Source organism: Pseudophryne corroboree, chromosome 7 (genome assembly GCF_028390025.1).
Source record: "Pseudophryne corroboree isolate aPseCor3 chromosome 7, aPseCor3.hap2, whole genome shotgun sequence".
In the NCBI taxonomy this organism is placed as follows: Eukaryota; Metazoa; Chordata; class Amphibia; order Anura; family Myobatrachidae; genus Pseudophryne; species Pseudophryne corroboree.
The window spans coordinates 122,595,108-122,622,923 of NC_086450.1; the positions used below are offsets into that span (position 1 = coordinate 122,595,108).

The 27,816-nt window shown below is 44.6% G+C and overlaps 1 protein-coding gene and 1 long non-coding RNA gene across 7 annotated transcripts in view; one reads left to right on the top strand and one right to left on the bottom strand.

The window, feature by feature from the left end:
- LOC134944764 (sodium channel protein type 2 subunit alpha-like) overlaps positions 1 to 27,816 on the top strand; it is a 419,840-nt gene that overhangs the window by 225,887 nt on the left and 166,137 nt on the right. For all 6 annotated transcript variants that reach the window (XM_063933615.1, XM_063933612.1, XM_063933610.1 and 3 more), the window contains 2 exons: positions 10,047 to 10,406; positions 16,178 to 16,660. In XM_063933615.1, coding sequence (XP_063789685.1) covers positions 10,047 to 10,406; positions 16,178 to 16,660 — 843 coding nt within the window. The remainder of the gene's footprint in view (positions 1 to 10,046; positions 10,407 to 16,177; positions 16,661 to 27,816) is intronic.
- The window catches only part of LOC134944766 (uncharacterized), a 16,058-nt gene continuing 4,503 nt past the window's right edge, over positions 16,262 to 27,816 (bottom strand). Inside the window, exons 2-3 of the long non-coding RNA XR_010181944.1 lie at positions 16,457 to 16,609; positions 16,262 to 16,341 (exon numbers count right to left, since the gene is read on the bottom strand). This is a non-coding gene — a long non-coding RNA (uncharacterized LOC134944766). The remainder of the gene's footprint in view (positions 16,342 to 16,456; positions 16,610 to 27,816) is intronic.

The window sequence follows — 27,816 nt, forward strand, 5'->3', positions numbered from 1 at the left end:
GCCTCTGGTCAAGCTGTGGGGAATGGTAGTTTCCGGTCAACTGGTATCCCCCCTTGCGTTTGCCTATGGGTGTAATAAATCTCTTGCAATTTAATTATTTTCAGTTGTGGCCTAGAGGGAAAGGAATGTGTGATAAGGGAAGGTGAGTGATGCCATTAGAGACATGGCAAAGCCCAGAAACCATTGCAGATATGACAGAAAGAGGCAAAGTGGTGACTGGCACAACCCCCAGATTTTGTTCATAGTCTGCACAAAGAGATACTGTATCATACAACTATATATATATATATATATATATATATATATATATATATATATATATATATATGTAGGGGCATTAAGCTTAGAGAGAGTTAATGTACCAACCATTCAGCTCCTGTCATTTTTCAAACACAGCCTGTAAAATGACAGACACTGGGTGATAATTTACCTCTGCACTTTCTCTCTCTCCATGCTTTGACAAATACCCCTTATATTCTGTCTGCAGAGGTCGCCCCTGGGCCCGAAGTGTTGCAAGTGCTGCAAGCCTGCGAAGGGACACACTGCACTCGCCGCCGGGTTCCTGGCTGTCGGGATCCAAGCTTCGGTCTTCTAACCGCCGAGATCCCGACCGCTGGGATCTCATACTGATCCCTAGAAACCTTGTGCTCACATGGTTAAAGAGATTTTGTGCAGTGACCAAACTTGAAATCGTAAAATAAATGCATGAATATTTGCATCAATATATATTTTTGAATAAATAGGTTTTAAGTAACAATAAATATTGATAGATAACAGTTTATTTAAGTTAATACTTAATACACCTTTTTATTGATACTATATGAACAGCAGAAAGTGTGGGCTGACAGTGTGTCTTTATGAGAATAACAAGGGTTCCTACTGTAGTTATTCACCTAGCAAATTATAGGGTCTGTGCCCACTTCACTGTCTTGGTATCAAACCACTAAAATCAAACGGTACCTAGTTTTTGGGATTTGTCAGTAAATTGTTTTGCATGATGGAAGTGATTAAAACATTACCAAAAAATACAGCCGACTTTGGGGGGTATTCAGATAGCTCCGACAATTTCACCCCCCTGCATATTCAATTGCGGCCCATTTTCGCCCGTTTTAAGGCATTTTCGCCAATACCTTTTCACTTCCTTTTTTTTTAGCAAAAAGGCATTGGTGAAAAATGCCTCAAAATTGGCAAAAACGGACCGTGTTTTCACTGGCTCAGGTTTGAAAACACATGGATGCGCCGATCCACATGTTTTTCACTCCGGCAAATTTTTCACCTAAGCAAAAAAACATCCCTGCTATTGAATAGGGCGAATCTCCATTTACCTTAAAAAACAGCGAAGAGTGCAGTTTTTTAGTCTAAGCGAAAAAACGGACTTAATTGAATACACCCCTTTGACTTTATTAATGCCCACTTTATGCATTTCATTGTTAAAATCTTGCCCCTACTGCATAGTGGGCATAATTCAGATGTGGTGGGAGGGTGCATCGCTGCTGGTTACTTGATGCACTAGTACGGTAATGCAGGAGGAGGTGTCGGATATACTGTAAGTAGACACCTCCTGTTTGCATTAGTGATCTGTGTTGCGCCCTAGAATGAGACATCAAACCATGGCCCTCATTCCGAGTTGATCGCTCTCTGACATTTTTTGCAGCACAGCGATCAGATTACTACTCTGCATGTGAATGCACCGCAATGCGCACGCGCATCGTACGGGTACAAACAGCATCGTTGTTGTGCAATGCTTCTAGCGACGAATCCATTCGCACAACCGATCGCAAGGGGATTGACAGGAAGAAGGCGTTTATGGGTGTCAACTGACCATTTTCTGGGAGTGGTAGGGAAAACGCAGGCGCGTCCAGGCGTTTGCAGGGCGGGTGTCTGACGTCAATTCCAGGTCTGGATAGATTGAAGTGATCGCAAGGGCTAAGTAAGTCCAGAGCTACTCAGAAATGGCAAAAAACTTTTTCGTCCTGCTCTGCTGCACATGCAGTCGCACTCTTGCAAAGCGAAAATACACTCCCCTATGGGCGCCGACTATACGTTTGCATGGCTGCAAAAAGTAGCTAGCGAGCGATCAGCTCGGAATCAACTCGATGCCATCAACTGGCTGCCGCAAGCCGGCTACCGCAGTTCCTACAAAGTGGCCATGAAATCTCCATTTTTGACGAAGTTCATGGTCTCTTCACTCCCCCAAAACGTCAGTGACACTCCTCTGTCACTGAATGACAATCTCCCCAACCCAAAGTGGCAGCAGACTGTCAGTCACTGACAGTCTGCAGCTGTAGAGAATCCAACGATGCAGTGCTATACCCGTACTGCACATGCACAAAGTACCGAAAATCAGGCCCTATGTGTTTACTGCATGGTGTTTTAATTTATGTCTTAAATTAATAATACTGTATGTGTAAGTGAACATCAGGTATTTTCATCAGGTATTATTTTTTTTTGTTACATGTGGTTCCTCTGTGTGTTTGAGGCTTCTTTCTTACATTGGTCAATGGGCCTAATTCAGAGTTGATCGCAGCAGCAAATTTGTTAGAAGTTGGGCAAAACCATGGGGGTCATTCAGACCTGATCGCACGGTAGGTTTTTTCGCTGCGCTGCGATCAGGTCTGAACTGCGCATACGTTTGCACTGCAATGCGCAGGCGCGTTGTACGGGTGCAAAGCGGATCGTTGATAAACAATGGATTTAACGAAGAATCCATTCACAAAGCCGATTGCAAGGAGATTGACAGGAAGAGGGCGTTTGTGGGTGTCAACTGACCATTTTCTGGGAGTGTTTGGAAAAAGGCAGGCGTGTCCAAGCGTTTGCAGGGCGGGTGTCTGACGTCAATTCCGGGCCAGAACAGGCTGAAGTGATCGCAGCGGCTGAGTAAGTTCTGAGCTACTCAGAAACTGCACAAAACTTTTTTATAGTGCTCGGCTGCACATGCGATCGCACACTTGCAAAGCAAACATACACTCCCCTATAAGCGGCGACTATCTGATCGCAGCACTGCAAAAAATAGCCAACGAGCGATCAGGTCTGAATTGTGCAGTGCAGGGGGGGGGGGGGGGGGCAGATATAACATGTGCAGAGAGAGTTATATTTTGGTGGGGTGTGTTCAAACTGAAATCTAAATTGCAGTGTAAAAATAAAGCTGGCAGTATTTACCCTGCACAGTAACAAAATAACCCACCCAAATCTAACTCTCTCTGCACGTTATATTTGCCACACCTGCAGTGCACATGGTTTTGCCCAACTGCTACAAATTTGCTGCTATGATCAACTCTGAATTACCCCCAAAGTGCACCAAGAAATGTGCTTTCCACAGGCATGCTCAGAATGTGCTACATTACAAGGCAGGGATGAGACCTGATAGGTGCCGGAAAATCAAATCTTTGGGAAGAAAGACCCAGTGTAACCTTCTGCACAGCAGACAATGGCCCGTAAATGTGCCCCCTTTTTATTCCCATTATCATAAGAAGATCACAGAAAGAGAGTATATAGATATCTCTAAACTGTGTATAACATTTCAAGTCATCAGGGAGCTACTAGAGATAATGAGGCAAAGATCACATTCAGACGCTCAGCAGTTCTACAAGACATTGTATAATCACCAATCTGACTCTCCTGGCACATAAAGATGTGATGATAACATTGACATTTAACACTTTCACTGGGATTTGGTTTCTCTATCTCCAGCAACAGTTTATGTTGCATCCTTCTGCGGGTTTTACACTCTGTGATAATGTTGGCTACATTGTACAGTTGGTCCTATTTCACCCCATGTAATCAGGCACAGAAGGGCCACAGTGTCTGATTATAATTTGATAGAAATAAATGGGATCATTCTGGATCATGTTGGTAATTGTGATCAGGAAATGTCTGCAGTCGGCCTACAATATGTCTGCGATAATTTTCCCATTTCATTATTTCGTGTAAGGTAAAAGTGATCTGGCCACTCAGCCTTAGCACCAGAAGACTGGGATCCTTAGGGGGGAATTTAATTAAAAGTGGAGAAAAACTCAGCGGCGAGGTTTTTTTCCCACAACTGCGGGGTCTTGCTATTCAATTAGAAGAGAAAAAATGCCTATAGAAATCACAACATCTTTTTTCGCGCACCTTCAGAACAAGTCGGATTATAGCTAAAATTGGTATCTTTAAGAAAAATCACCGGGGCTTGTAATGTCACCCTTGCGGCACCCATCCTCACCCCCTTTTGGAGTAATTATGCAATTGGAAGTTTCCTATTAGCTTAATTAGACAGTAATTATTCACCTTCCGAAGCGGTGTCTTCTTCATCCAGCATCAGGAGCCTGTCTCCTGCAGCAGCAGTATGTGAGTGTGTGTAAGTGTGTATGAGTATGTGTAAGAGCATGTGTGGGTGTATCTCTTTAGGGCCCTACACATTGGCCGATCCGCCGCTGAGCTGCCCGACGGATATGGCCGACGGGCGACCCGGCGGCGGAGGGGCAGTGACGGGGGGAGTGAAGTTTCTTCACTCCCCCCTCCCCCCCGTCACCCGGCTCCGTAGACGTGCAGGCAAATATGGACGATCTCGTCCATATTGGCCTGCATGTACAGCCGACGGGGGACCAGCGATGAACGAGCACGGGGCCCCGCATCGTTTATCGCTGGAGCCTCCACACTCAAAGACAGTGGCGTAAGTTCGTCACAGTCGCCCGGAGGCAAGATAAATATTGGTGCCCCCCTATTTCCTATATTAAGATAAATATATGTATGTATGTATGTATGTATATGTGTGTGTGTGTGTGTGTGTGTGTGTGTGTGTGTGTGTGTGTTCTGAAAAAAAATTATATACTGTATTTATACATTTAATTGTCTTTTATTTTAAATCACACATTCCTTAGCAGTCATACCCAGGATTAGAACCCATGACCTGATACACTAACAGCAGACACTTTACTGATGGAGTTATTTGCTCCTGAAGAGGAAGCATGAGAATTCTAACTATATGAAGTTACGTGTAATTGTCAGAGAAGTATCTTCATATAGTTAGAATTCTCATATTTCCTATACAGGAGCAAACAGCTTCATCAGTAAGGTACCGCATCCAGTGTAATAGGTTGTGGTTTCTAATCCTGGGTATGACACTTGTAAAATGTGTATATTCAGTATAATAAAGTGGGTGTGATTTGTAAGGTGCAGGGACCAGTGAGGAAGTCGGCCACTGAAAAGACAGCGGCAGCAATCAATTAACTTAATTCAATGGTGTCACAGAATGGGAGGAGAGGTGCCCCCTTCAGAGCAGGAGCCCGGCGGCAGATGACTCCGTTGCCTCCCAGAGTTCTGCCTCTGCTCAAAGATATGAACGGTATCTCGTTCATTTATGAACGAGATCGTTCATATCTTTGACTGATGTCGGCCAGTGTGTAGGGCCTATTACACCACTAAGTTTTATTTATTATTATTATTGGGTTTTTAAAACTGAAAACTTCGTAACCACTTTTTTTTTATTGGCTACAGTGGGTATCAGGAGCGCGCATAACAGCGGTAAATACATAATTTGGGTGCGTTGAACGTAAGTTTTTTGTTGTGGTGAAAAGCTTGCACCCAGATGAATTCCCCCATTAAGGTTTAGCAAACACACTGACTTGATTCTTAGGTGGGAGTAGAGAAAAAATTAGTAAGTAACTGTGCACTTGGGCAAGCTGGGGGAGATGTAGGGTTACCACCTCATCCCTTTAATTCCGGACACATACTAATTACACAGGTTCTGTGGCTGGCTGACTTCAAGACTCCATTTCACCTGGTTTTAATCAGCCACAGAGCCTTTGTAACCCTAGGGAGATGTAACATGTGCAGAGAGATAGAGATTTGAGCAGGTGCGGCCAAACTGAAATCTAAGGAACAATGTAAAAAAAAAGCTGACCTGCATTTGTGGGCTACATGAAAAATCAACCATTATTTACCATGCATACAAAATAATGTGTTTACACACCTCACATTGTAACATGGTTTGTGGTCGGGGCTGTAGAGAGAATGGCCAGGATTAGGTCCTGGGAGCATGTGACCTACTGTAAGGAGACCAGGGCCGGTGCATGGTTTCTTGGCGCCCTAGGCAATGTTTTACCCACCGCCCTCTCTCCCTCCAATTCATAGCATGCCACATATCAGTGTCCCCAGTTTATATTCTACACAGCAGTGTCCAGAATTCATAATATACTATATAGAAATGCCCCAACTAATATGCCACACACACACCCTGACAGCACTCATTTACACCCACCCACACACCAGGGATGTGCCGTGAGGTAAATGGCTCAGGAGGCACTAGCTAGTACCAGTGCCAGATTTACACACAATGGTGGTCATTCCGAGTTGTTCGCTCGTTATTTTTTTCTCGCAACGGAGCGATTAGCCGCTAATGCGCATGCGCAATGTCCGCACTGCGACTGCGCCAAGTAAATTTTCTATGCAGTTAGGTATTTTACTCACGGCATTACAAGGTTTTTTCTTCGTTCTGGTGATCGGAGTGTGATTGACAGGAAGTGGGTGTTTCTGGGCGGAAACAGGCCGTTTTATGGGTGTGTGCGAAAAAACGCTACTGTTTCTGGGAAAAACGCAGGAGTGGCTGGAGAAACGGAGGAGTGTCTGGACGAACGCTGGGTGTGTTTGTGACGTCAAACCAGGAACGACAAGCAGTGAACTGATCGCAGATGCCGAGTAAGTGTGGAGCTACTCAGAAACTGCTAAGAAGTGTCTATTCGCAATTCTGCTAATCTTTCGTTCACAATTTTACTATGCTAAGATTCACTCCCAGTAGGCGGCGACTTAGCGTGTGCAATGCTGCTAAAAGCAGCTAGCGAGCGAACAACTCGGAATGAGGGCCAATATACAAACCAAAGTGTTCATGTTGTCATTATACGCAGGTGCAGCAGTATATACTGCTGGAAATCTACTGAGTTTTGATCAGAGCTGTACGGAAAAGGCAGGTGCCTCCCCTGACATAGACTTTTGACTCAAGAGTATAGACTATAAAAGTGACTAGGATAATACAAAAACTATATTCTTTGTATTTTTCCTATACTTTATATAGTCCAAATTGGCATATACGATAGTATGACGGGGAAGGCTCTGCCTCACCTGACCGCTTGTCACTGCCACACACACTCACCCTGCCAGCACTCATTACCCCCATACATACCACTGCTGCTGACTTTGCCGCACTGATAAATGAGAGTGCAGTGCCGGAGGCTGGAAGAGTTCCGGAGACTTGACACCTTGGTAGCTTCAGCCCTGGTCATCAGTAATCCTGGCCAGGGCTGGACCTCCCTCTTAATTTATTATTGCCATTGCCTGTGAAGAACTACAGTAGTTAATTGATAAGAAAGGTGTTTCAACACAGTTGACGACAATCATAAAGTAAGAAGGAAGTCTTGCAACAGAGCATTTTGATCCTCCTGAAATGGTTCATGTTGGGCGGTATGACTGAAAGAGAAAGCCTTAATTTTTGTTTTGTGGACTCAGTGGCACCCCCAGTGGCTGGCGCCCCTAGGCAGCTGCCTATAGCTGCCTAATGGTAAAACCGGCCCTGATGGAGACATGACCAAAGTGTGCAGGTGGGAGATAGCCAGCACGTATGAACTTATGTGTGAAGTTGTATGTAGCATATGTCCTTGCTTCCTTCCACGGGGATCAGCACCTGCAGCAGCATGGGTCTCAGGATTACACTACTCAGTCGTCATTTAGCCCGCTGCCAGACACCTGTGAAACCAGCCAACACCTGTGAAACCAGCCAATGGGAGTCTGGGGTGGGCTAAATGATGATTGACGGGGCTGAGCTGAGCCTGGGGCAGCAGCCACCGCTGGCAATCACCCCTCCTCCCCGCCTCAACCCCGCACAGTCAGAGGAAACTGCTACTGCTCAGTGGCAGCAGCCTACCTGCTTCCACTGCAGCCCAGCACACAGTAGGGTGTGCTGGACTGGGGAGACATGGGGCTCATTTGTCCATGAGCAATAAAACTCATTGGGAATGATAAACCTCGTTGCAAATGAAAAATGGTGCCCCAGCCAATCAGCTCCTAACTGTCATGTGTTTGGAAAATGACTGATTGACTGGAGCACCATTTATCATATTCAATGAGCTTTATCATTCACAATTAATTTTATAACTCTTTGATAAATGGTTCCCATAGACAGAAACCGTGGACAGGTAAGGTGTGTGTGGGTATGGTGGTGGTGGTGCCGGGGGGGGGGGGGGGGGGGGGGAAGCTCGGGGGGAGTGAAGCGGACAGTGGACCTGGGCCCGTCCATCAGTTATCAATTGCTTGCTTATGTGAGTTATCATATCAATTTTTAGAACTGTCAAGTCTAATCTATACTAATAGTTTGTTATTACAAGTCTAAGCAAAACTTCAAAGCAACTAATATCAGAGAATTGCAGCAACAATATTAGGATTTAGTATTAAAACTCGTTCACTCATATTTGTATTTTACCATGACAATTCTAGCAGGCGGGAATGTAAGTTGAAATCTGTGGGCATTTTATTGTAGCAAAATTTTGATGGGCCACCTGTAAAACACACACACACACACACACACACACACACACACACACACACACACACACACACACACACACACACACCTAGAAAGAATGATTGGGATTGGCATATACGTACAGCAGTACTACCACCCCTCCTAAACACTACAGCAATATTGCCATCTTACCTGCACATTACGCCAATACTATCATCCCCACCGTATAGCAGTGCCCCCACCCGCACATTTGAGCAATAATATCACCACCATGCCCACACTACAGCAATGATACAACCACCACCATCATTCTCACACCATCCCCACACTGCAGCATAAATACCACCATCTCCACACTAGAGCAGTAATACTACTAAAACCACCACGCTTAAACTAGTGCAATAATACCGCCCCCACACTAGAACAATAATATCAACACCAGCCTTGTACAACAGCAACAATACCTGCACCACCAGCAGCCCTGCACTACAGCAATAATACCTGCACCACCAGCAACCCTGGACAACAGCAATAATACCACCACCACCACCACCACCACCACCAGCAACCCTGTACTACATCCATAATACCAGCTTCACCAGCAACCCTGCACTACAGCAATAATACCAGTATCACCAGCAACCCTGCTCTACAGCAATAATACCACCACCACCAGCAGCCCTGCACTACATCCATAACACCGGCATCACCAGCAGCCCTGCACTACAGCAGTAATACCAGTATCACCAGCAACCCTGCACAACAACAATAATACCAGCACCACCAGCAACCCTGCACAACAGCAATAATACCAGCACCACCAGCAACCCTGCACTACAGCCATAACACCAACATCACCAGCAACCCTGCACTACAGCAATAACACCAGCACCACCAGCAACCCTGCACAACAGCCATAACACCAGCACCACCAGCAACCCTGCACAACAGCAATAACACCAGCACCACCAGCAACCCTACAGCAAAACTTCTACTAACAACCCTGCATTACAGCAATTCCACCCATGCCTTATTTGTGCCAGGGCATTGCATTTTTATTTCTGTGGAGAGTCGGGATCAGTACGAAATCCTGCCGGATGGGATCCCGGCAGTCGGAATACCGACACCGGGATCCCGACTGGCACAATCCCGCCACACTGCGGGCACGGTGCCTCGCTACGCTCGGCACACTAATTTATTCTCCCTCTATGGGTGTCGTGGACACCCACAGAGGGAGAATATGTTGGGATTGTGCCGGTCGGGATCCCGGTGCCTGTATTTCGACCACCGGGATTCCATCTGGCGGGATCTTGACCGCATCCTGGATTGTCTTATATAATATAATTATGTATTACTAGTAAAATGGACTAGGCATTTTCCTGTGCAGCATAATAAAATGCTTTGTACAGTATATCATTTTTGTCTTTTCTGTGATTAGCAAACACTGGACCAAACTGTTCTTTCCAAACATCTGTATTTAAAAGTAATTTATCATAACTAATGCACTAACATAAAAAAGTGTATGGTAATATGTAGTTAATGTTTTGTTTTTCAGCTCCGTGTCTTCAAGTTGGCAAAATCATGGCCTACCCTCAACATGTTGATCAAGATCATTGGTAATTCCGTGGGAGCATTGGGAAACTTGACCTTGGTGTTGGCCATCATCGTGTTTATCTTTGCTGTGGTCGGCATGCAGCTATTTGGTAAAAGCTATAAGGAATGTGTCTGCAAAATTGCACCAGATGATTGTAAACTTCCCCGCTGGCACATGAATGACTTCTTCCACTCTTTCCTCATTGTTTTCCGAGTGCTGTGCGGGGAATGGATTGAGACAATGTGGGACTGTATGGAGGTGGCCGGACAATCTATGTGTTTAACGGTGTTCATGATGGTGATGGTCATCGGCAATCTAGTGGTAAGTGTCAGTGGTTCATTTTACAATTAAGGCAACAATCACATTCTTTCTTAGTAGTGAGTAAAAACAAACCAATGAGGATGTGTTATGCAATGTATCACGGTCATATAGAGTACAATGTTACTACTTTTGGCAATGTTGCTTCACTTTAGATTATGGCAGAACATCTTCCAAAGGAAAATATTTGCCTCTAGACAGTATCCGGTCAGAATGTTGACATTCAGAACATCAACACCAGAATGAGAGCATGAGAGCCGTAACTAGACTTTTTTTCAGTGCCCTGTGCCAGAGAAAGAATTGCCCCCCCCCCCCCCCCCTTAATTTTTTTCAACAGGGACATGAGGCACATTATTTATATATATATATATATATATATATATATATATATATATAAATACAAAAAAATGTCTTCCACCCCGCGCTCAACCCACCAGCAGCAATATGGAGAAAGTCCCTGTTAGTGAACTTTCAAAGAATAACATAAACAAAAACAATAACCAATTGCGCTTGGTATAACTTTAAAACACTCAGATTTTAGTATTTCCAGTAGCTGTTCTTCCACGGTGTGGATTCTTATAACTGGTATCACCTGCAAGTATACCCTCACACCAGAGAACACACCCGAACAAAAAGACGGCCAGAATGGCCTAAATTAGATATGATACCAATTTGTTTTTATTAAAAAACATATAGAATTCCATAAATTCATATGAACATTTTTTTTACAGATAAAAGGTTCCATACATTCATATAAACATTCTTAAAAGAAAAACATCCAGATACAGTCAATAGGTTTTCTGTTCAAGCCTTTAAAGAACACCCTCACCCTTATAGGTGTATATTCTGTAGGGTGTATTAATGAACTAGATAAGAGACCGTAACGGATTCGACCCAACGCGTTTCGTCAGAACGACTTCATCAGGGGTTTCTGTATGGTATCACAAAAAAAGGAAGGAACAAAGGCCTTCATGGATATAAAACATCCATAGCCCATATATATAGGACCAACTTTTAATAGAGATGGATAATTCACCCAGAATGGTTGTAGGATGGTAAAACCAAGCATAAACGCATACGCCTTTAAGGGTATTCAGCTAGTTAATGAACCTGGTTGCAGACTCTTTTCAGTTTTTATGCAGGGTCTGTTAAATTTGAACCTGCAGCCACCAGGAAAGAGACACAAGTAACAGCCACATCCAAAAATCTTTTTTTTATTTTAATGATTAGACCCTCACGAATTAAGACTGAGGTCTCCTAAAAAAAAATTGTAAAATTGTCATACAAACCTGTACTGGTAAATGGTCTAAGGACCTGAAGATTTCTATGATTGTCAATTTTGGATCGTATAGCTGTACTGATCATTCCTCTGAAGAAGTGCGTTAAGGACGAAACGCATCAGGGTGGAAGAGAGAATATATACCCTTCACTTCATCATCTGACACTAATCATTGCCATGTGTTTGTGAAAGGGTCATCTCTTTTAGCATTATGTGCTTTTAATAAACTGATATTATTTATTCATTGATGTGGTCAATTGCATTGCTGGTTAAGTAAGGAAGTGGGCATTAGCGCCATCTGATTCATTTTTTTTGGATATATATATATATATTTATATAATACACCCATATTTATAGACCATTGCAAGAGAATAGATTTGGACACAACTCCTCTTTATACCACATTCATGCACTTACCGTATTTTTCGGACCATAAGACGCACCTGACCATAAGACGCACCTAGTTTTTAGAGTAGGAAAACTGGAAAAAAATATTCTGAACCATTTCTGCTTTATCATCCTTGCGCTGCCTCCCTAGTTTTCACCAAGCTCTAAGAGATATTTCTGTGTGATTTCTCAGACTCCTACAAGGATTCTGTACAGTGCAGCCTTCTGTCAGAGCCAGCATACAGAGACACACACACATCAGAGCCAGCATACACATAGACAGACAGACACACACACACACACACACACACACACACACACACACACTGACAGTACCAGTGGTTCCCTGCGTCCAGGCTCTCAGCTAACGCTGCCCGCGGTGCACTCCTGAGGAGGGAGGAGGTGGGGGGGGGAGCGGGGGAGTCACATGATGCCGGCTCTGCTGCTGAGATGCGGGCGCTCTGCTGATGACGGCGCAGCAGCAGCATCCAGGACCCGCCGCTACCCGCCGGCCGCCGGCGCTACCCACAAACACGTCTTATTCGCTCCATAAGACGCACATACTTTTCCCCCCACATTTTTGGGGAGAAAAAGTGCGTCTTATGGTCCGAAAAATACGGTAACTTGAGAGTTCGTTATTATTCAGTTGCTATATCCTTTATTAAATAACATATTTCAATATACTTCCATACCCGGGATTCAAAACCTGTAACCTGTTAAATTCTAAGCAAACACCCTACCCATTGAGCCTTTTGATCCTGCATAAAAACTATGAGATTTCTAACAATATGAAGCTACTGGTACTTTGTAAAAAAAAATAATAAGCATTGCAACTGAGCAGACCTATGTAGTGTGCAGCCACACATCCAATCCCTTGCAGCTACACACTACATAGATCTGCTCAGCTGCAATACTGATAATTTTTTTCACAAAGTACAAGGTAAGCTTCAAATAGTTAGAAGTCTCTAGCTTAGAATTATCTACCTTTCTATGCAAGGGCAGATAGCTCAATTAATAGATTGTCTAACTGCAATGCCACAGGCAATGGGTTCGAATCCCGAGTATGCCAGCATCTTGAAATGTAATTAAGGTGCATGCAACTGAATAACAAAGAAATGTCAAGTTGAGTCCATGAATGTATAGGTATTAGCAACAGAAGGGGTGGGGGTAGGGGACAGCGGCGGTCAGGAGATGCTGGTAGACAGCGATGGTCAGGAGATGAAAGTAATTAATACAGTAAAAAGTGCTGCCAACAGTGCCCCCTACCCAGCAGCGCTATGTGCGGTGCCCCCTCCGCACACACCTAGTTACGGCTCTGGATGAAATGTTCTGAATGTAGACAGTCAGAATGACAACACGGACATACGGCCATCAAGAAAAATGTTGTAATGTTAAAGTGTCAACATGTTCATAATGTCGGAACTTAACATTCTGACACTGGAATGTCAACAGTACATTATTTTGTTATGTTTAGGGTTAAGTTAAGGGTTAGGCTATAATATAAAAAAAAAAACCTTAATGCCGACATAATGGTGTCGATATGTAACAATACATTTTAACTATGTCAACATTTGTGAATGTCGACTTATTGCTTGTTGATCTAATGTCTGGGTTGACTTTCTGATTGTTGACTTTTCATACCACACCCATCCAAACAATGCAAATCTATTACATAGTGGAGGTGATTATCAGTGAAAGTGATATAGGTCATGTAGTATGCAATCTGTTTAGGTTTACTATTAATTACCAGGGTGCGCACTATGCCTGGTGTCCATAGATACATGGTGTCTATAGATACAAAATCAGAATTTCTTTCAGTAGTTTTATTAATCTTAAGTGTAGTCTGCTTTATTCAGAACAACCTTCTTCCACCTTTTAAACTGCCCTTAAAAGTCATACCTGATCACTTGGTGCTCAAATAGTACCGCCAAATCGCTTACAGTAAGCCCCATATATTGTTGTTAGTTAAAAACCACATGGTGGCATTTGTCAAATTAGCTAGCCGTAATACTTTCCAGTTCCTCCTTTCAATCAGAACCCCTTACTTCCGATCAGAGACTTATTACGACACCATGGAACCTTAGCCAAGATACTGGTTTGGGCCCACTTCCACCCCCTCCATTTGTCCAAGAATTTCACATAAAACTGGTTAAAGGGTATGTACTGTAGCTACTATGTTGTCATTCAGAATGTTGACATATTCAGACAGAATTACTGTATGAACAAATGAGCGTTAGGGTCAGGCTTAGGCTGAGGTTAGGTTTAGAATGGGGTTATGGTTGGTTATGGTTAGGGTTAGTCTGCAGTTAGGGTTAGGCTGTGATTAGGGTTAGAGTTAGTCTGCAGTTAGGGTTAGAGTTAGTCTGCAGTTAGGGTTAGGCTGTGGTTAGAGTTAGGCTGTGGTTAGTAGGGTTACCACCTCATCCCTTTAATTCTGGACACATTAATTACACAGATTCTGTGGCTGATTAAAATCAAGTGAAATGGAGTCTTGAAGTCAGCCAGCCACAGAACCTGTGTAATTAATATGAGTCTAGAATTAAAGGGATGAGGTGGAAACCCTAGGGGTTAGAGTTAAAGGGGCCCATACATCAGCAATCACAATTTATTGTTTTATAGATCCTGTGATTTGTTTCCACAATCCATCTAACTTTGCCCATACATTACAGATATTTGTCAGTGATATGCAGATCATTTTCAGTTAAACAGATCTGCCAATCTTCAAAGACTCATCAGTTTACTAGAAACGGTTTACAGATCTACTGATCGTTACCCATACACTAGCAATCTACAGTCCCAATTGATATGTGAAATTAAGCATGTTGAAAAACCTGATTTGTTAATCCCAATTGATTTATGGCCGAAATCTGCGATCTGTGGATCCCATGTATTGTAGATTTATTAACACAATAATCTGCAAAACATCAGGTTGTGGCAATTGATTGCTGATGTACAGTATGGGCCCCTTTAGTCTGTGGTTAGGGTTAGGCTGTGATTAGGGTTAGTCTGCAGTTAGGGTTAGGCTGTGGTTACAGTTAGACTGTGGTTAGGTTTAAGTTGCAGTTAGGGTTTGGCAGTGATTACGGTTAGGCTGTGATTTGGGTTAGGATGTAGTTATGGTTATGCTGAGGTTAGGTTTAGGTTGTAGTTAGGGTTTGGCTGTGATTAAGGTTAGTCTGCGGTTAGGGTTAGGCTGTGGTTAGAGTCCGGCTGTGGTTAGGTTTAAGTTATAGTTAGGGTTTGGCTGTGATTACGGTTAGGCTGTGATTAGGGTTAGGCTGTGGTTATGGTTATGCTGTGGTTAGGTTTAGGTTGTAGTTAAGGTTTGGCTGTGATTAAGGTTAGTCTGTGGTTAGAGTCAGGCTGTGGTTAGGTTTAAGTTATAGTTAGGGTTTGGCTGTGATTACAGTTAGGCTGTGATTAGGGTTAGGTTGTGGTTAGGGTTAGGCTGTGGTTAGAATCAGGCTGTGGTTAGGTTTAAGTTATAGTTAGGGTTTGGCTGTGATTACAGTTAGGCTGTGATTAGGGTTAGGTTGTGGTTAGGGTTATGCTGTGGTTAGGTTTAGGTTGTAGTTAGGGTTTGGCTGTGATTAAGGTTAGTCTGCGGTTAGGGTTAGGCTGTGGTTAGAGTTAGGCTGTGGTTAGGTTTAATATGCAGTTAGGGTTTGGCTGTAATTACGGTTAGGCTGTGATTAGAGTTAGGCTGTGGTTAGGGTTATGCTGTGGTTAGGTTTAGGTTTTAGTTAGGATTTGGCTGTGGTTAGGGTTTGGCTGCAGTTAAGGACATCATCGACATTGTAACCATGTTGATAATGATATCCTGAATGTAGACATTGTATACCACACCTGGATGAAATAAGCCAGCAGGCCTAACATTGCTCACTGGGCCCTAGGCATGAGCTTAGAATGCCTTAAACCTAAAGGATGATCCAGATCTATATCAAATCAGATTATTAACCAGGGACTAAAAAAGTAACAATTGTGGGTCAGTTTGATTAAAAGAAAACATAACATATTGCTATTCTTGAGAACTGCTTTACTGTCATGATGATGACACAATGATGTTCCAAAGCCTTATATGTTGTTCTGTCTTTTCATTGCTTTGTAGGTGTTAAATCTGTTCTTAGCTTTGCTATTGAGTTCATTCAGCTCTGACAATCTTGCTGCTACAGACGATGATAATGAAATGAATAATCTGCAAATTGCCGTTGCCAAGATGCACATTGGGATAGCTTATTTAAAGAAGAGCGTACGGGAATTTATCCAGAATGCCTTTGTTAAAAAGAAAAAAGAATTAGATGAAAATAAACCTCTAGAAGACATGCAGAACCAAAAAGACTGTATATCCAATCACACTACTGTGGAAATAGGCAAAGATTTTGAGTACCTGAAGGATGGAAATGGAACAACTGCCACAAGTGGAATTGGGAGCAGTGTTGAGAAATACATTATTGATGAGAGTGATTACATGTCATTTATACATAATCCCAGTCTCACGGTGACTGTGCCTATTGCTGTTGGTGAATCCGATTTTGAAAACCTGAATACAGAGGAATTTAGCAGTGAGTCGGATCTTGAAGAGAGCAAAGAGGTAAGACCTTATTTATTTTCTCATAATGGTCATTTTCCTACATTTTGATTTTCAACATATATGTTTCTCTAACGTCCTAAGTGGATGCTGGGGACTCCGTCAGGACCATGGGGTTTAGCGGCTCCGCAGGAGACAGGGCACAATAATAAAAGCTTTAGGATCAGGTGGTGTGCACTGGCTCCTCCCCCTATGACCCTCCTCCAAGCCTCAGTTAGATTTTTGTGCCCGGCCGAGAAGGGTGCAATCTAGGTGGCTCTCCTGAGCTGCTTAGAATAAAAGTTTAAGTTAGGTTTTTTATTTTCAGTGAGTCCTGCTGGCAACAGGCTCACTGCTACGAGGGACTTAGGGGAGAGAAGTAAACTCACCTGCGTGCAGGATGGATTTGCTTCTTAGGCTACTGGACACCATTAGCTCCAGAGGGAGTCGGAACACAGGTCTCACCCTGGGGTTCGTCCCGGAGCCGTGCCGCCGACCCCCCTTGCAGATGCCGAAGTTGAAGAGGTCCAGAGGTCCAGAAACAGGCGGCAGAAGACTTTCAGTCTTCATAAGGTAGCGCACAGCACTGCAGCTGTGCGCCATTGTTGTCAGCACACTTCATACCAGCGGTCACTGAGGGTGCAGGGCGCTGGGGGGGGCGCCCTGGGCAGCAATGTATTATACCTTTTTTATGGCTAAAATACATCACATATAGCCCTTGAGGCTATATGGATGTATTTAACCCCTGCCAGATCTCACAAACTCCGGGAGAAGAGCCCGCCGTTTTAGGGGGCGGGGCCTATTCTCCTCAGCACACGGCGCCATTTTCCTGCTCAGCTCTGCTGTGAGGAAGGCTCCCAGGCTCTCCCCTGCACTGCACTACAGAAACAGGGTTAAAACAGAGAGGGGGGGCACTTATTTGGCGATATGATTACATATGTGAAAATGCTATAAGGGAAAACACTTGTATAAGGGGTTGTCCCTGTATAATTATAGCGTTTTTGGTGTGTGCTGGCAAACTCTCCCTCTGTCTCCCCAAAGGGCTAGTGGGGTCCTGTCCTCTATCAGAGCATTCCCTGTGTGTGTGCTGTGTGTCGGTACGTGTGTGTCGACATGTAGGAGGACGATGTTGGTGAGGAGGCGGAGCAAATTGCCTGTATTGGTGATGTCACTCTCTAGGGAGTCGACACCGGAATGGATGGCTTATTTAGGAATTACGTGATAATGTCAACACGATGCAAGGTCGGTTGACGACATGAGACGGCCGGCAAACAAATTAGTACCTGTCCAGGCGTCTCAGACACCGTCAGGGGCTTGTAAAAACGCCCATTTACCTCAGTTGGTCGACACAGACACAGACACGGACACTGACTTCAGTGTCGACGGTGAAGAAACAAACGTATTTTCCTTTAGGGCCACACGTTACATGTTAAGGGCAATGAAGGAGGTGTTACATATTTCTGATACTACAAGTACCACAAATAAGGGTATTATGTAGGGTGGGAATAATCTACTTGTAGTTTTTCCTGAATCAGATAAATTAAAGTGTGTGATGATACGTGGGTTTCCTCCGATAGAAAATTATTGGAGGTATACCCTTTCCCGCCAGAAGTGAGGGCGAGTTGGGAAACACACCTTAGGGTGGATAAGGCGCTCACACGCTTATAAAAACAAGTGGCGTTACCGTCTCCAGATACGGCCGCCCTCAAAGAGCCAGCTGATAGGAAGCTGAAAAATATCCTAAAAAGTATATACACACATACTGGTGTTATACTACGACCAGCAATCGCCTCAGCCTGGATGTGCAGCGCTGGGGGGGCTTGGTCGGATTTCCTGACTGAAAATATTGATACCCTTGACAGGAACAATATTTTATTGACTATAGAGCATTTTAAGGATGCATTTCTATATATGCGAGATGCGCAGAGGGATATTTGCATTCTGGCATCAAGAGTAGATGTGATGTCCATATCTGCCAGACGATGTTTATAGACATGACAGTGGTCAGGTGATGCAGATTCCAGACGGCACATGGAAGTATTGCCGTATAAAGGGGCGGTCCATCGGACCTGGTGGCCATGGCAACAGCTGGAAAATCCACTTTTGTTACCCCAAGTCACATCTCAGCAGAAAAGGACACAGTCTTTTCAGTCTCAGTCCTTTCGTACCCATAAAGGCAGGCGGGCAAAAGGCCAGTCATATCTGCCCAGGGTTAGAGGAAAGGGAAGAAGACTGCAGCAGGCAGCCCATTCCCAGGAACAGAAGTCCTCCACAGCTTCTGCCAAGTCCGCAGCATGACGCTGGGGCCATACAAGCGGACTCATGTGCGGTGGGGGGTCATCTCAAGAGTTTCAGCACGCAGTGGGCTCACTCGCAAGTGGACTCCTGGATCCTACACGTAGTATCCCAGGTGTACATTGGAAATTCGAGACGTCTTCCCCTCACAAGTTCCTGAAGTCTGCTTTACCAACGTCTCCCTCCGACAGGGAGGCAGTATTGGGAAAAAATTCACAGGCTGTATTCCCAGCAGGTGATAATCAAAGTACCCCTCCTACAACAAGGGAAGGGGTATTATTCCACACTATATTGTGGTACTGAAGCCAAACGGCTCGGTGAGATCTAAAAGATTTGAACAATTACATACAAGGGTTCAAATCAAGATGGAGTCACTCAGAGCAGTGATAGCGAACCAGGACGATATGGTGTCACTGGATATCAGGGACGCTTACCTACATGTCCAAATTTTGCCCTTCTCACCAAGGGTATCTCAGGTTCGTGGTACAGAACTGTCACTATCAGTTCAGACGCTGCCGTTTGGATTGTCCACGGCACCCCGGGTCTTTACCATGGTAATGGCCGAAATGATGATTCTTCCTAAAAGAAATATGGACGCTTTCCTGATAAGGGCAAGGTCCAGAGAACAGTTGGCGGTCGGAGTAGCACTATCTCAAGTAGTTCTACGACAGCACGAGTGGATTCTAAATATTCCAAAATCGCAGCTTTTTCCGACGACACGTCTAATGTTCCTAGGAATGATTCTGGACACAGTCCAGAAAAGGATGTTTTCTCCCGGAGAAGAAGGCCAGGGAGTTATCCGAGCTAGTCAGGAACCTCCTAAAACCAGGAAAAGTATCAGTGCATCATTGCACAAGGGTCCTGTGAAAAATGGTGGTTTCTTACAAAGCGATCCCATTCGGTAGATTTCACGCAAGAACCTTTCAGTGGAATCTGCTGGGAAAATGGTCCGGATCGCATCTTCAGATGCATCAGCGGATAACCCTGTCTCCAAGGACAAGGGTGTTTTCTTCTGCGGTGGCTGCAGAGTGCTCATCTATGAAAGGGCCGCAGATTCGACATTCAGGACTGGGTCCTGGTGACCACGGATGCCAGCCTGAGTGGCTGGGGAGCAGTCACACAAGGAAAAAATTTCCAGGGAGTGTGATCAAGTCTGGAGACTTCTCTCCACATAAATATACTGGAGCTAAGGGCAATTTACAAGGCTCTAAGCTTAGCAAGACCTCTGCTTCAAGGTGAGCCGGTATTGATCCAGTGGGACAACATCACGGCAGTCGCCCACGTAAACAGACAGGGCGGCACATGAAGCAGGAGGGAAATGGCAGAAACTGCAAGGATTCTTCGCTGGGCGAAAAATCATGTGATAACACTCTCAGCAGTGTTAATTCCGGGAGTGGAAAACTGGGAAGCAGACTTCCTCAGCAGGCATAACCTCCACCCGGGAGAGTGGGGACTTCAGCGGGAAGTCTTCCACATGATTGTAAACCGTTGGGAAAAACCAAAGGTGGACATGATGGCGTCCCGCCTGAACAAAAAACTAGACAAATATTGCGCCAGGTCAAGGGACCCTCAGGCAATAGCGGTGGACGCTCTGGTAACACTGTGAATGTACCAGTCAGGGTATGTGTTCCCTCCTATGCATCTCATACCAAAAGTACTGAGAATCATAAGAAGGAGATGAGTAAGAACGATACTCGTGGTTCCGGATGGGTCAAGAAGGACTTGGTACCCGGAACTTCAAGAGATGCTCACGGAAGAACCGTGGCCTCTACCTTTAAGAAAGGACCTGCTCCAGCAGGGGCCTTGTCTGTTCCAAGACTTACCGCGGCTGCGTTTGACGGCATGGCAGTTGAACGCCGGATCCTGAAAGGGCATTCCAGATGAAGTCATCGCTACCCTGGTCGAAGCCAGGAAGGATGTAACCGCAAAACATTTTCACCGCATTTGGCGAAAATATGTTGCGTGGTGTGAGGCCAAGAAGGTCCCTACAGAGGAATTCCAACTGGGTCGTTCCTACATTTCCTGAAAACAGGACTGTCTATGGGCCTAAAATTAGGGTCCATTAAGGTTCAAATTTCGACCCTGTCGAATTTCTTCCAGAAAGAACTGGCTTCAGTGCCTGAAGTTCAGACGTTTGTAAAAGGGGTACTGCATATACAGCCTCCTTTTGTGCCCCCAGTGGCACCTTGGGATCTCAATGTTGTTTTGGGTTTCCTAAAGTCACATTGGTTTGATCCACTCACCACTGTGGAATTAAAATATTTCACATGGAAGGTGAAGATTCTATTAGCCCTGGCTTCAGCCAGGCGTGTGTCAGAATGGGCGGCTTTATCATATAAAAGCCCTTACTTAATTTTTCATTCTGACAGGGCAGAATTGAGGACTCGTCCTCAATTTCTCCTTAAGGTGTTTTCTGTTTTTCACATGAACCAACCTAATGTGGTACCTGCGGCTACTAGGGACTTGGAGGACTCCAAGTTACTTGACGTTGTCAGGGCCCTGAAAATATATGTTTCCAGGACGACTGGAGTCAGAAAATCTGACTCGCTGTTTAGCCTGTATGCACCCAACAAGATGGGTGTTCCTGCTTCTAAGCAGACGATTGCTCGCTGGATTTGTAGTACAATTCAGCTTGCACATTCTGTGGCAGGCTTGCCACAGCCAAAATCAGTAAAAGCCCATTCCACAAGGAAGTGGGCTCATCTTGGGCGGCTGCCCGAGGGGTCTCGGCTTTACAACTTTGCCGAGCTGCTACTTGGTCAGGGGCACACCCTGACTGAGGAGGACCTGGAGTTCTCTCATTCGGTGCTGCAGAGTCATCCGCACTCTCCCGCCCGTTTGGGAGCTTTGGTATAATCCCCATGGTCCTGACGGAGTCCCCAGCATCCACTTAGGACGTTAGAGAAAATAAGAATTTACTTACCGATAATTCTATTTCTCGTAGTCCGTAGTGGATGCTGGGCGCCCATCCCAAGTGCGGATTGTCTGCAATACTTGTACATAGTTATTGTTACAAAAATCGGGTTATTCTTGTTGTGAGCCATCTTTTCAGAGGCTCCTTCGTTGTTATCATACTGTTAACTGGGTTCAGATCACAGGTTGTACGGTGTGATTGGTGTGGCTGGTATGAGTCTTACCCGGGATTCAATATCCTTCCTTATTATGCACGCTCGTCCGGGCACAGTATCCTAACTGAGGCTTGGAGGAGGGTCATAGGGGGAGGAGCCAGTGCACACCACCTGATCCTAAAGCTTTTATTATTGTGCCCTGTCTCCTGCGGAGCCGCTAAACCCCATGGTCCTGACGGAGTCCCCAGCATCCACTACGGACTACGAGAAATAGAATTATCGGTAAGTAAATTCTTATTTTAGTGTTCCTTTGTGATTGTGAATCGCAGCTTCCTGTAGATGTAGTTATTTGCCAAAAGTGTTTAGTGTATGTTGTATATTTGTTTATTAATATTTATTTATATTGCCACAAACTACTCTACTGTGCTTTGGGAACAAACACAGAGTAATAAAACAATATTGTATATTAACAAAATGACAAAGAAGAGATGTCACAAGCATACTATCTATAGTTAATAGGCATTCACAAACATGCTGTTAATATTAATATTTTAAGAGTTGTTTGAAAATGATACTACCATATGTGCAGTAGTTACTATGCAGATTTGAAGTAATTGAAAATAAAAAATGGTCTATTATCTTTGTTAAATGAGTCTATTGCTCAGGCAATATTCTATAGCATATGTCCTACTAGGATGCTTCTTTTAAGGCAAGTGTGTTTGATGTAATAAATTATAATGCCCATTGAATTGTTAGCCAAAAGCAGTGGTGGGCACAATGCTTTGCACCAGAGCCAGATTAGCAAAAAGAGCATCTGGGACCATCACCCAGAGTTCCCCATACACTGGGGAGCCCCTACATTTAGCTTCATCACCAATGTGAGTGCATTGTGGCATATGTGAACTGGGGTTTTTGTGTGGCATAAAGTGTACTGGGGGAACTACAGTGTGTTTACTACATTTATTTATTACCAGTTATTTATACAACGCACACGTATTCCGCAGCGCTTTACAGAGAATATTTGGCCATTAACATCAGTCCCTTCCCCAGTGGAGCTTACAGTCTATATTCCCTACCACTGTACCACATGTACACGCACACACATTCATTCTCGGGTTAATTTTGTTTGAAGCCAGTTAACCTACCAGTATATTTTTGGATTGTGGGAGGAAACCGGAGTACCCGGAGGAAACCCACACAAGCACAGGGAGAATATACAAACTCCACACAGTTAGGGCCATAGTGGGAATTGAACCCAAGACCTCAGTGCTGTGAGGCAGTAATGTATTAAACTTTTTGATAACATCATCAGTGTATGTTATGACAATTTTATTGGTAGGGGCGCACATAAGTTTGTTTTCCTGGGACTCCCACAAATCTTACTCCGGCCCTGCATGACAGCCATTCCAAATATGTCAAAGTGCATCATACTCTAACATGATGAAAGAAGAGCGTGACATGGAATATTTGTCTGAATCTGCACTACTCTGAACCAATTACAATAAAGTCAGGTGGCATTCCAGCTGACAGATCTATTTTTACTTCACTTTATTATTTAACCACTTGCCTGGCATGGTCGCATCAGATGAGTTGGCAATAAAGCAAGAAAGAGCAAGTATCTGTGCCCCTGGAAAAATAATTTTCTAATGCAAGGGGTGCAAATACTGTAGCTATATTTTTTTTGCATGCAAAAAGTAGCTGCTTCTGCATGAAGCCCACAAATGCTGGACAACTTTATTTTTACACTGCAATTTAGATTTCAGTTTGGATGTACCCCACCAAAACTATAGGGGAAATCAAAGTTGATCGCAGCAGGAAATTTGTTAGCAGTTGGACAAAACCATTGTGGTCATTCCGAGTTGTTCGCTCGTTGTCGATTTTCGCTATGCTGCGATTTGTTGCTAAATGCGCATGCGCATTGTACGCAGCAAAAATAAAAACTGGAGAAAATGACTTAGCCGGCGCTGTCAGAATGTGGTTCTCATCAGATTGTAGCGTCAAACTTCCATTTGCATAGTATTCAGTTTCACCATAGGGAAATGAAACAGAGTTGCAATAGTGAAGCTTGTTTAATAAACACGGAGAACAATAACAATACAAAACAATGGGTAAAAACAAATGCTTTTGTCAAACACTACACCGATGGCTCCTGGTGATTAAAAAAATGCTGGCTAATTACCGGAAGACAATGGAACCGTGGCCAAACAGTTCCAAATTGCGCTTGAATAAATGATGAAAGCTGGAACAAGTTGCATCAATATCCACGCTGGTCACCGGCAAACGACCTTGCACTCCTTATAGTCCCAGATGCCCCCAACGCGTTTCCACTCCTAAACTGGAGTCTTTATCAAGGTTCCTGGTGTGTGTTGGTTTCCTATCACATGAACATATTTATATGAGAATTGTCCAATCACATGCCAAGGAGCACAGGTGGACCCTAAACCATGCATGCGCTTAGTTATTTAACTAAAAACTTAGCAGTTTTGCTGTTGATCCTGCGGCGCTTTTCAGTCGCACTGCTGATCGGTGAGTGATTGACAGGAAAGGGGCGTTTCTGGGTGGTAACTGAGCGTTTTCTGGGAGTGTGCTAAAAAACGCAGGCGTGTCAGGGAAAAACGCGGGAGTGTCTGGCTGAATGCAGGGCGTGTTTGTGACGTCAAACCAGGAACTAAACGGACCGAGCTGATCGCAATCTAGGAGTAGGTCTGGAGCTACTCAGAAACTGCAAGAAAATATTTAGTAGCAATTCTGCTACTCTTTTGTTCACAATTCTGCTATGCTAAGATACACTCCCAGAGGGCGGCGGTCTAGCGTTTGCAATGCTGCTAAAAGCAGCTAGCGAGCGAACAACTCGGAATGACCACCCATGTGCACTGAAGGTGTGGCAGATATAACATGTGCAGAGAGTGTTAAATTTGGGTGGGTTATTTTGTTTCTGTGCAGGGTAAATACTGGCTGCTTTATTTTTACACTGCAATTTAGATTTCAGTTTGAACACACCCCACCCAAATCTAACTCTCTCTGCACATGTTATATCTGCCCCCCCTGCAGTGCACATGGTTTTGCCCAACTGCTAACAAATTTGCTGCTGCATACCTCCCAACTGTCCCGATTTTCGCAGGACAGTCACGTTCTTTTGGGACTGTCCCGTTGTCCCACCCGTGGGCCGCAGTGTCCCACGGTGGGGGGGGTCAGTTGGGAGACTCCTGCACTCGCTGCTCTGCTTAGCAGAGCAGCGGTGAATAGACGCGTGGCTCACGATTGCGGGTCCTCCCTCGAAGCCACGCTACCTTTTCATAGGGCACGCCCCCTTTTCGGGTGCGCACGCGGATTCACTGCACGTGTGCCCCTCTTTCATTGAGGAAGAATGTTGGGAGGTATGCTGCTGTGATCAACTCTGAATTAAGCCCTATACAGTATATCTCTGCAAGTTTAGATTTAGATTTGAGAGAGGCCAGATCACTAGGATTTGTATAGGCCAGTGGTTCCCAAATTTGGTCCTCAGGGCACCCCAACAGTCCAGGTTTTAAAGATATCCATGGCTTAGCTTAGCACAGATGGCTAAATCAAACTGACTGAGTTACTACTTAAGTCACCTGTGGATATACTTAAAGCCTGTAACTTTAGGGTACTTTGAAGACCGAGTTTGAGAACATCTGATGTAGCCCTTTATTTGAATAAAAATCAGTAAAGCAAAATGGCATGGGAGTCCATCCCTCTAAGCTGATAATCATCCTTAGGCCTCTAAGCCTAGGATGGTAGGGAGGGGGGAATTCTATGGTGTCCCTCCTATTTTTCATTGATTAGCATTAGGCTGAACCAGCCTGTGCTGGTGATATTAAGCTGCATAGGCAGGAATCACCAGAGGCCAGGAGGTAAGAGGCTAGTCTGTTCCCAAATTAGTATGGACTTCGTGCAAAAGGGGTTCCCAATCATGGTGCTCAAGGCAAACTAAAGACCCATACACACTAGGCGATTTTGTAAGCGATATCGCTCATTTGTACCCTCCTGAGCCATATCGTTTACAATATCGCCCAGTGTGTATGCTGCTGACAATGGATGATACGCGCTCCCAGGGGTCGTTAACAACCCCCTCTGTTGTCTGTACATGCAGCTCAATCTGACGATATCGCCAGATGCTTCATGTTTGGGCCAGCCGCAGCATGACTGTTGAAGGGCCGAGATATCACTAGCGCACTGTTGGCCGGAAACACTAGGCGATATTGCTTCTGGAGCAAATCACCTAGTGTGTACCCACCTTTGCAGTCCAGGCTTTTAGGATAGCACAGGAAACTTTGATTTAACCATCTGTATTTAAGCATGGATATTACTCTAAAATCATGAAAGTGTGACTTGAGGACCAAGGTTGGGAAACACTCTTCTAAGGGCTATATTTACTAAAGTGCGGATTTATAGAAGTGAAGATGTTGCCCATAGATTCTACCTATTATCTTCTAGAAGGTGCTAGATAAATGCTATGTAGAATCTGATTGGTTGCTATGGGCAACATCTCCACTTCTATAAACCTGCACTTCTACCCCTAAGTCCAAAACCTCATGTGGAGCGGAAAAAAACCACTGTTTATGGAGTTGTGCTGACCTAAGACCAGTGGTTCATAAAATCGGACCTGAAGGCACCCTAACAGTCCAGGTTTTAAGATTATCCATGGATGAGCACAGATTGTGAAATCAAATGGACTGTGGTCCTAATTAAGTCACCTGTGCCTGAGCATGGTTAACCTTAAAACCTAGAATATTAGGGTGCCTTGAGGACTGAGTTTGGGTACCTCTGCCTTAAGCTGGGTACACACTGGCCGCTATATCGGCTGTTCTATTGAACGACCGATATATAGCTGGCCCGTCTGCCAGTGTGTGCCAACGCTGACGTTTATAGACATATCGCGTCGGCCCTGCTGCACACATGATGACCAATATATATACAGATATATTGGTGCATCGTTCTGTGTGTATGGGCAGTCACCCAACAGCCCGTACACATGCTGCAGAGACCACTGGTGATTGACAGCTCAACTGGGTGGGAGCCTGTAAATTCACGGCGCATTGGGCACTGTGTATGCACAACACACTGCCCAATTCTCCTATAGATATATCTGCAGATCCATTGATCTGCAGAAATATCGAGCAGTGTGTACACACCATTAGACTGTGGTAACAATCTAACAGCATTGGTTCTTGTGGCTGCAGGTAATCACCATCTGCTTTGGAAATTATCTTAAGCTGGGTGCACACTTGTCCATTCTTCAGCAGATCAAACTCCATATCAGACACTTCATACATTCCTACTGCAGACCTGCTCCAATTTTTAGCAGGCCTCCAATCTGCGGCTGCTGGAAAAAAAAAAATGTCCGTGCAGGAAGGGGAATTTAATTAATAACAATGGGGAAGATTGAGAAGTAATAACGTCATTGGGGATGGGGGACAAGATTCTAATGTTTTCCAACAAAATAAATAGCTCTGGACCCCTCAGCCTGATTCAATAATGGAAATAAGGGGGAAAACTAGCGTGTAATCCCTCGGAAAGTGAACCCCATAAAACAAAAAAATAATAAAACTGACGAACGGTGCTGGGATAACTCTGGATCCCGCACCCCCGCCATGCAGTTGGTGTCCGAAGCTGCCGGAGATCGGTTGCTAGGACTAGTCTCAGCAGCCTACACACTGCAGATTCGGATGCCTGCTCGGCGGTTGGGTCTCAAGGTTCGACCAGGATCGGGGGAAAGTGTCGGTTGGCGGAGGGTACACACTTGTCCATTGTCGGACAGATCGATCGGTCGGGAGTTGGATCTGCCAAGGATTG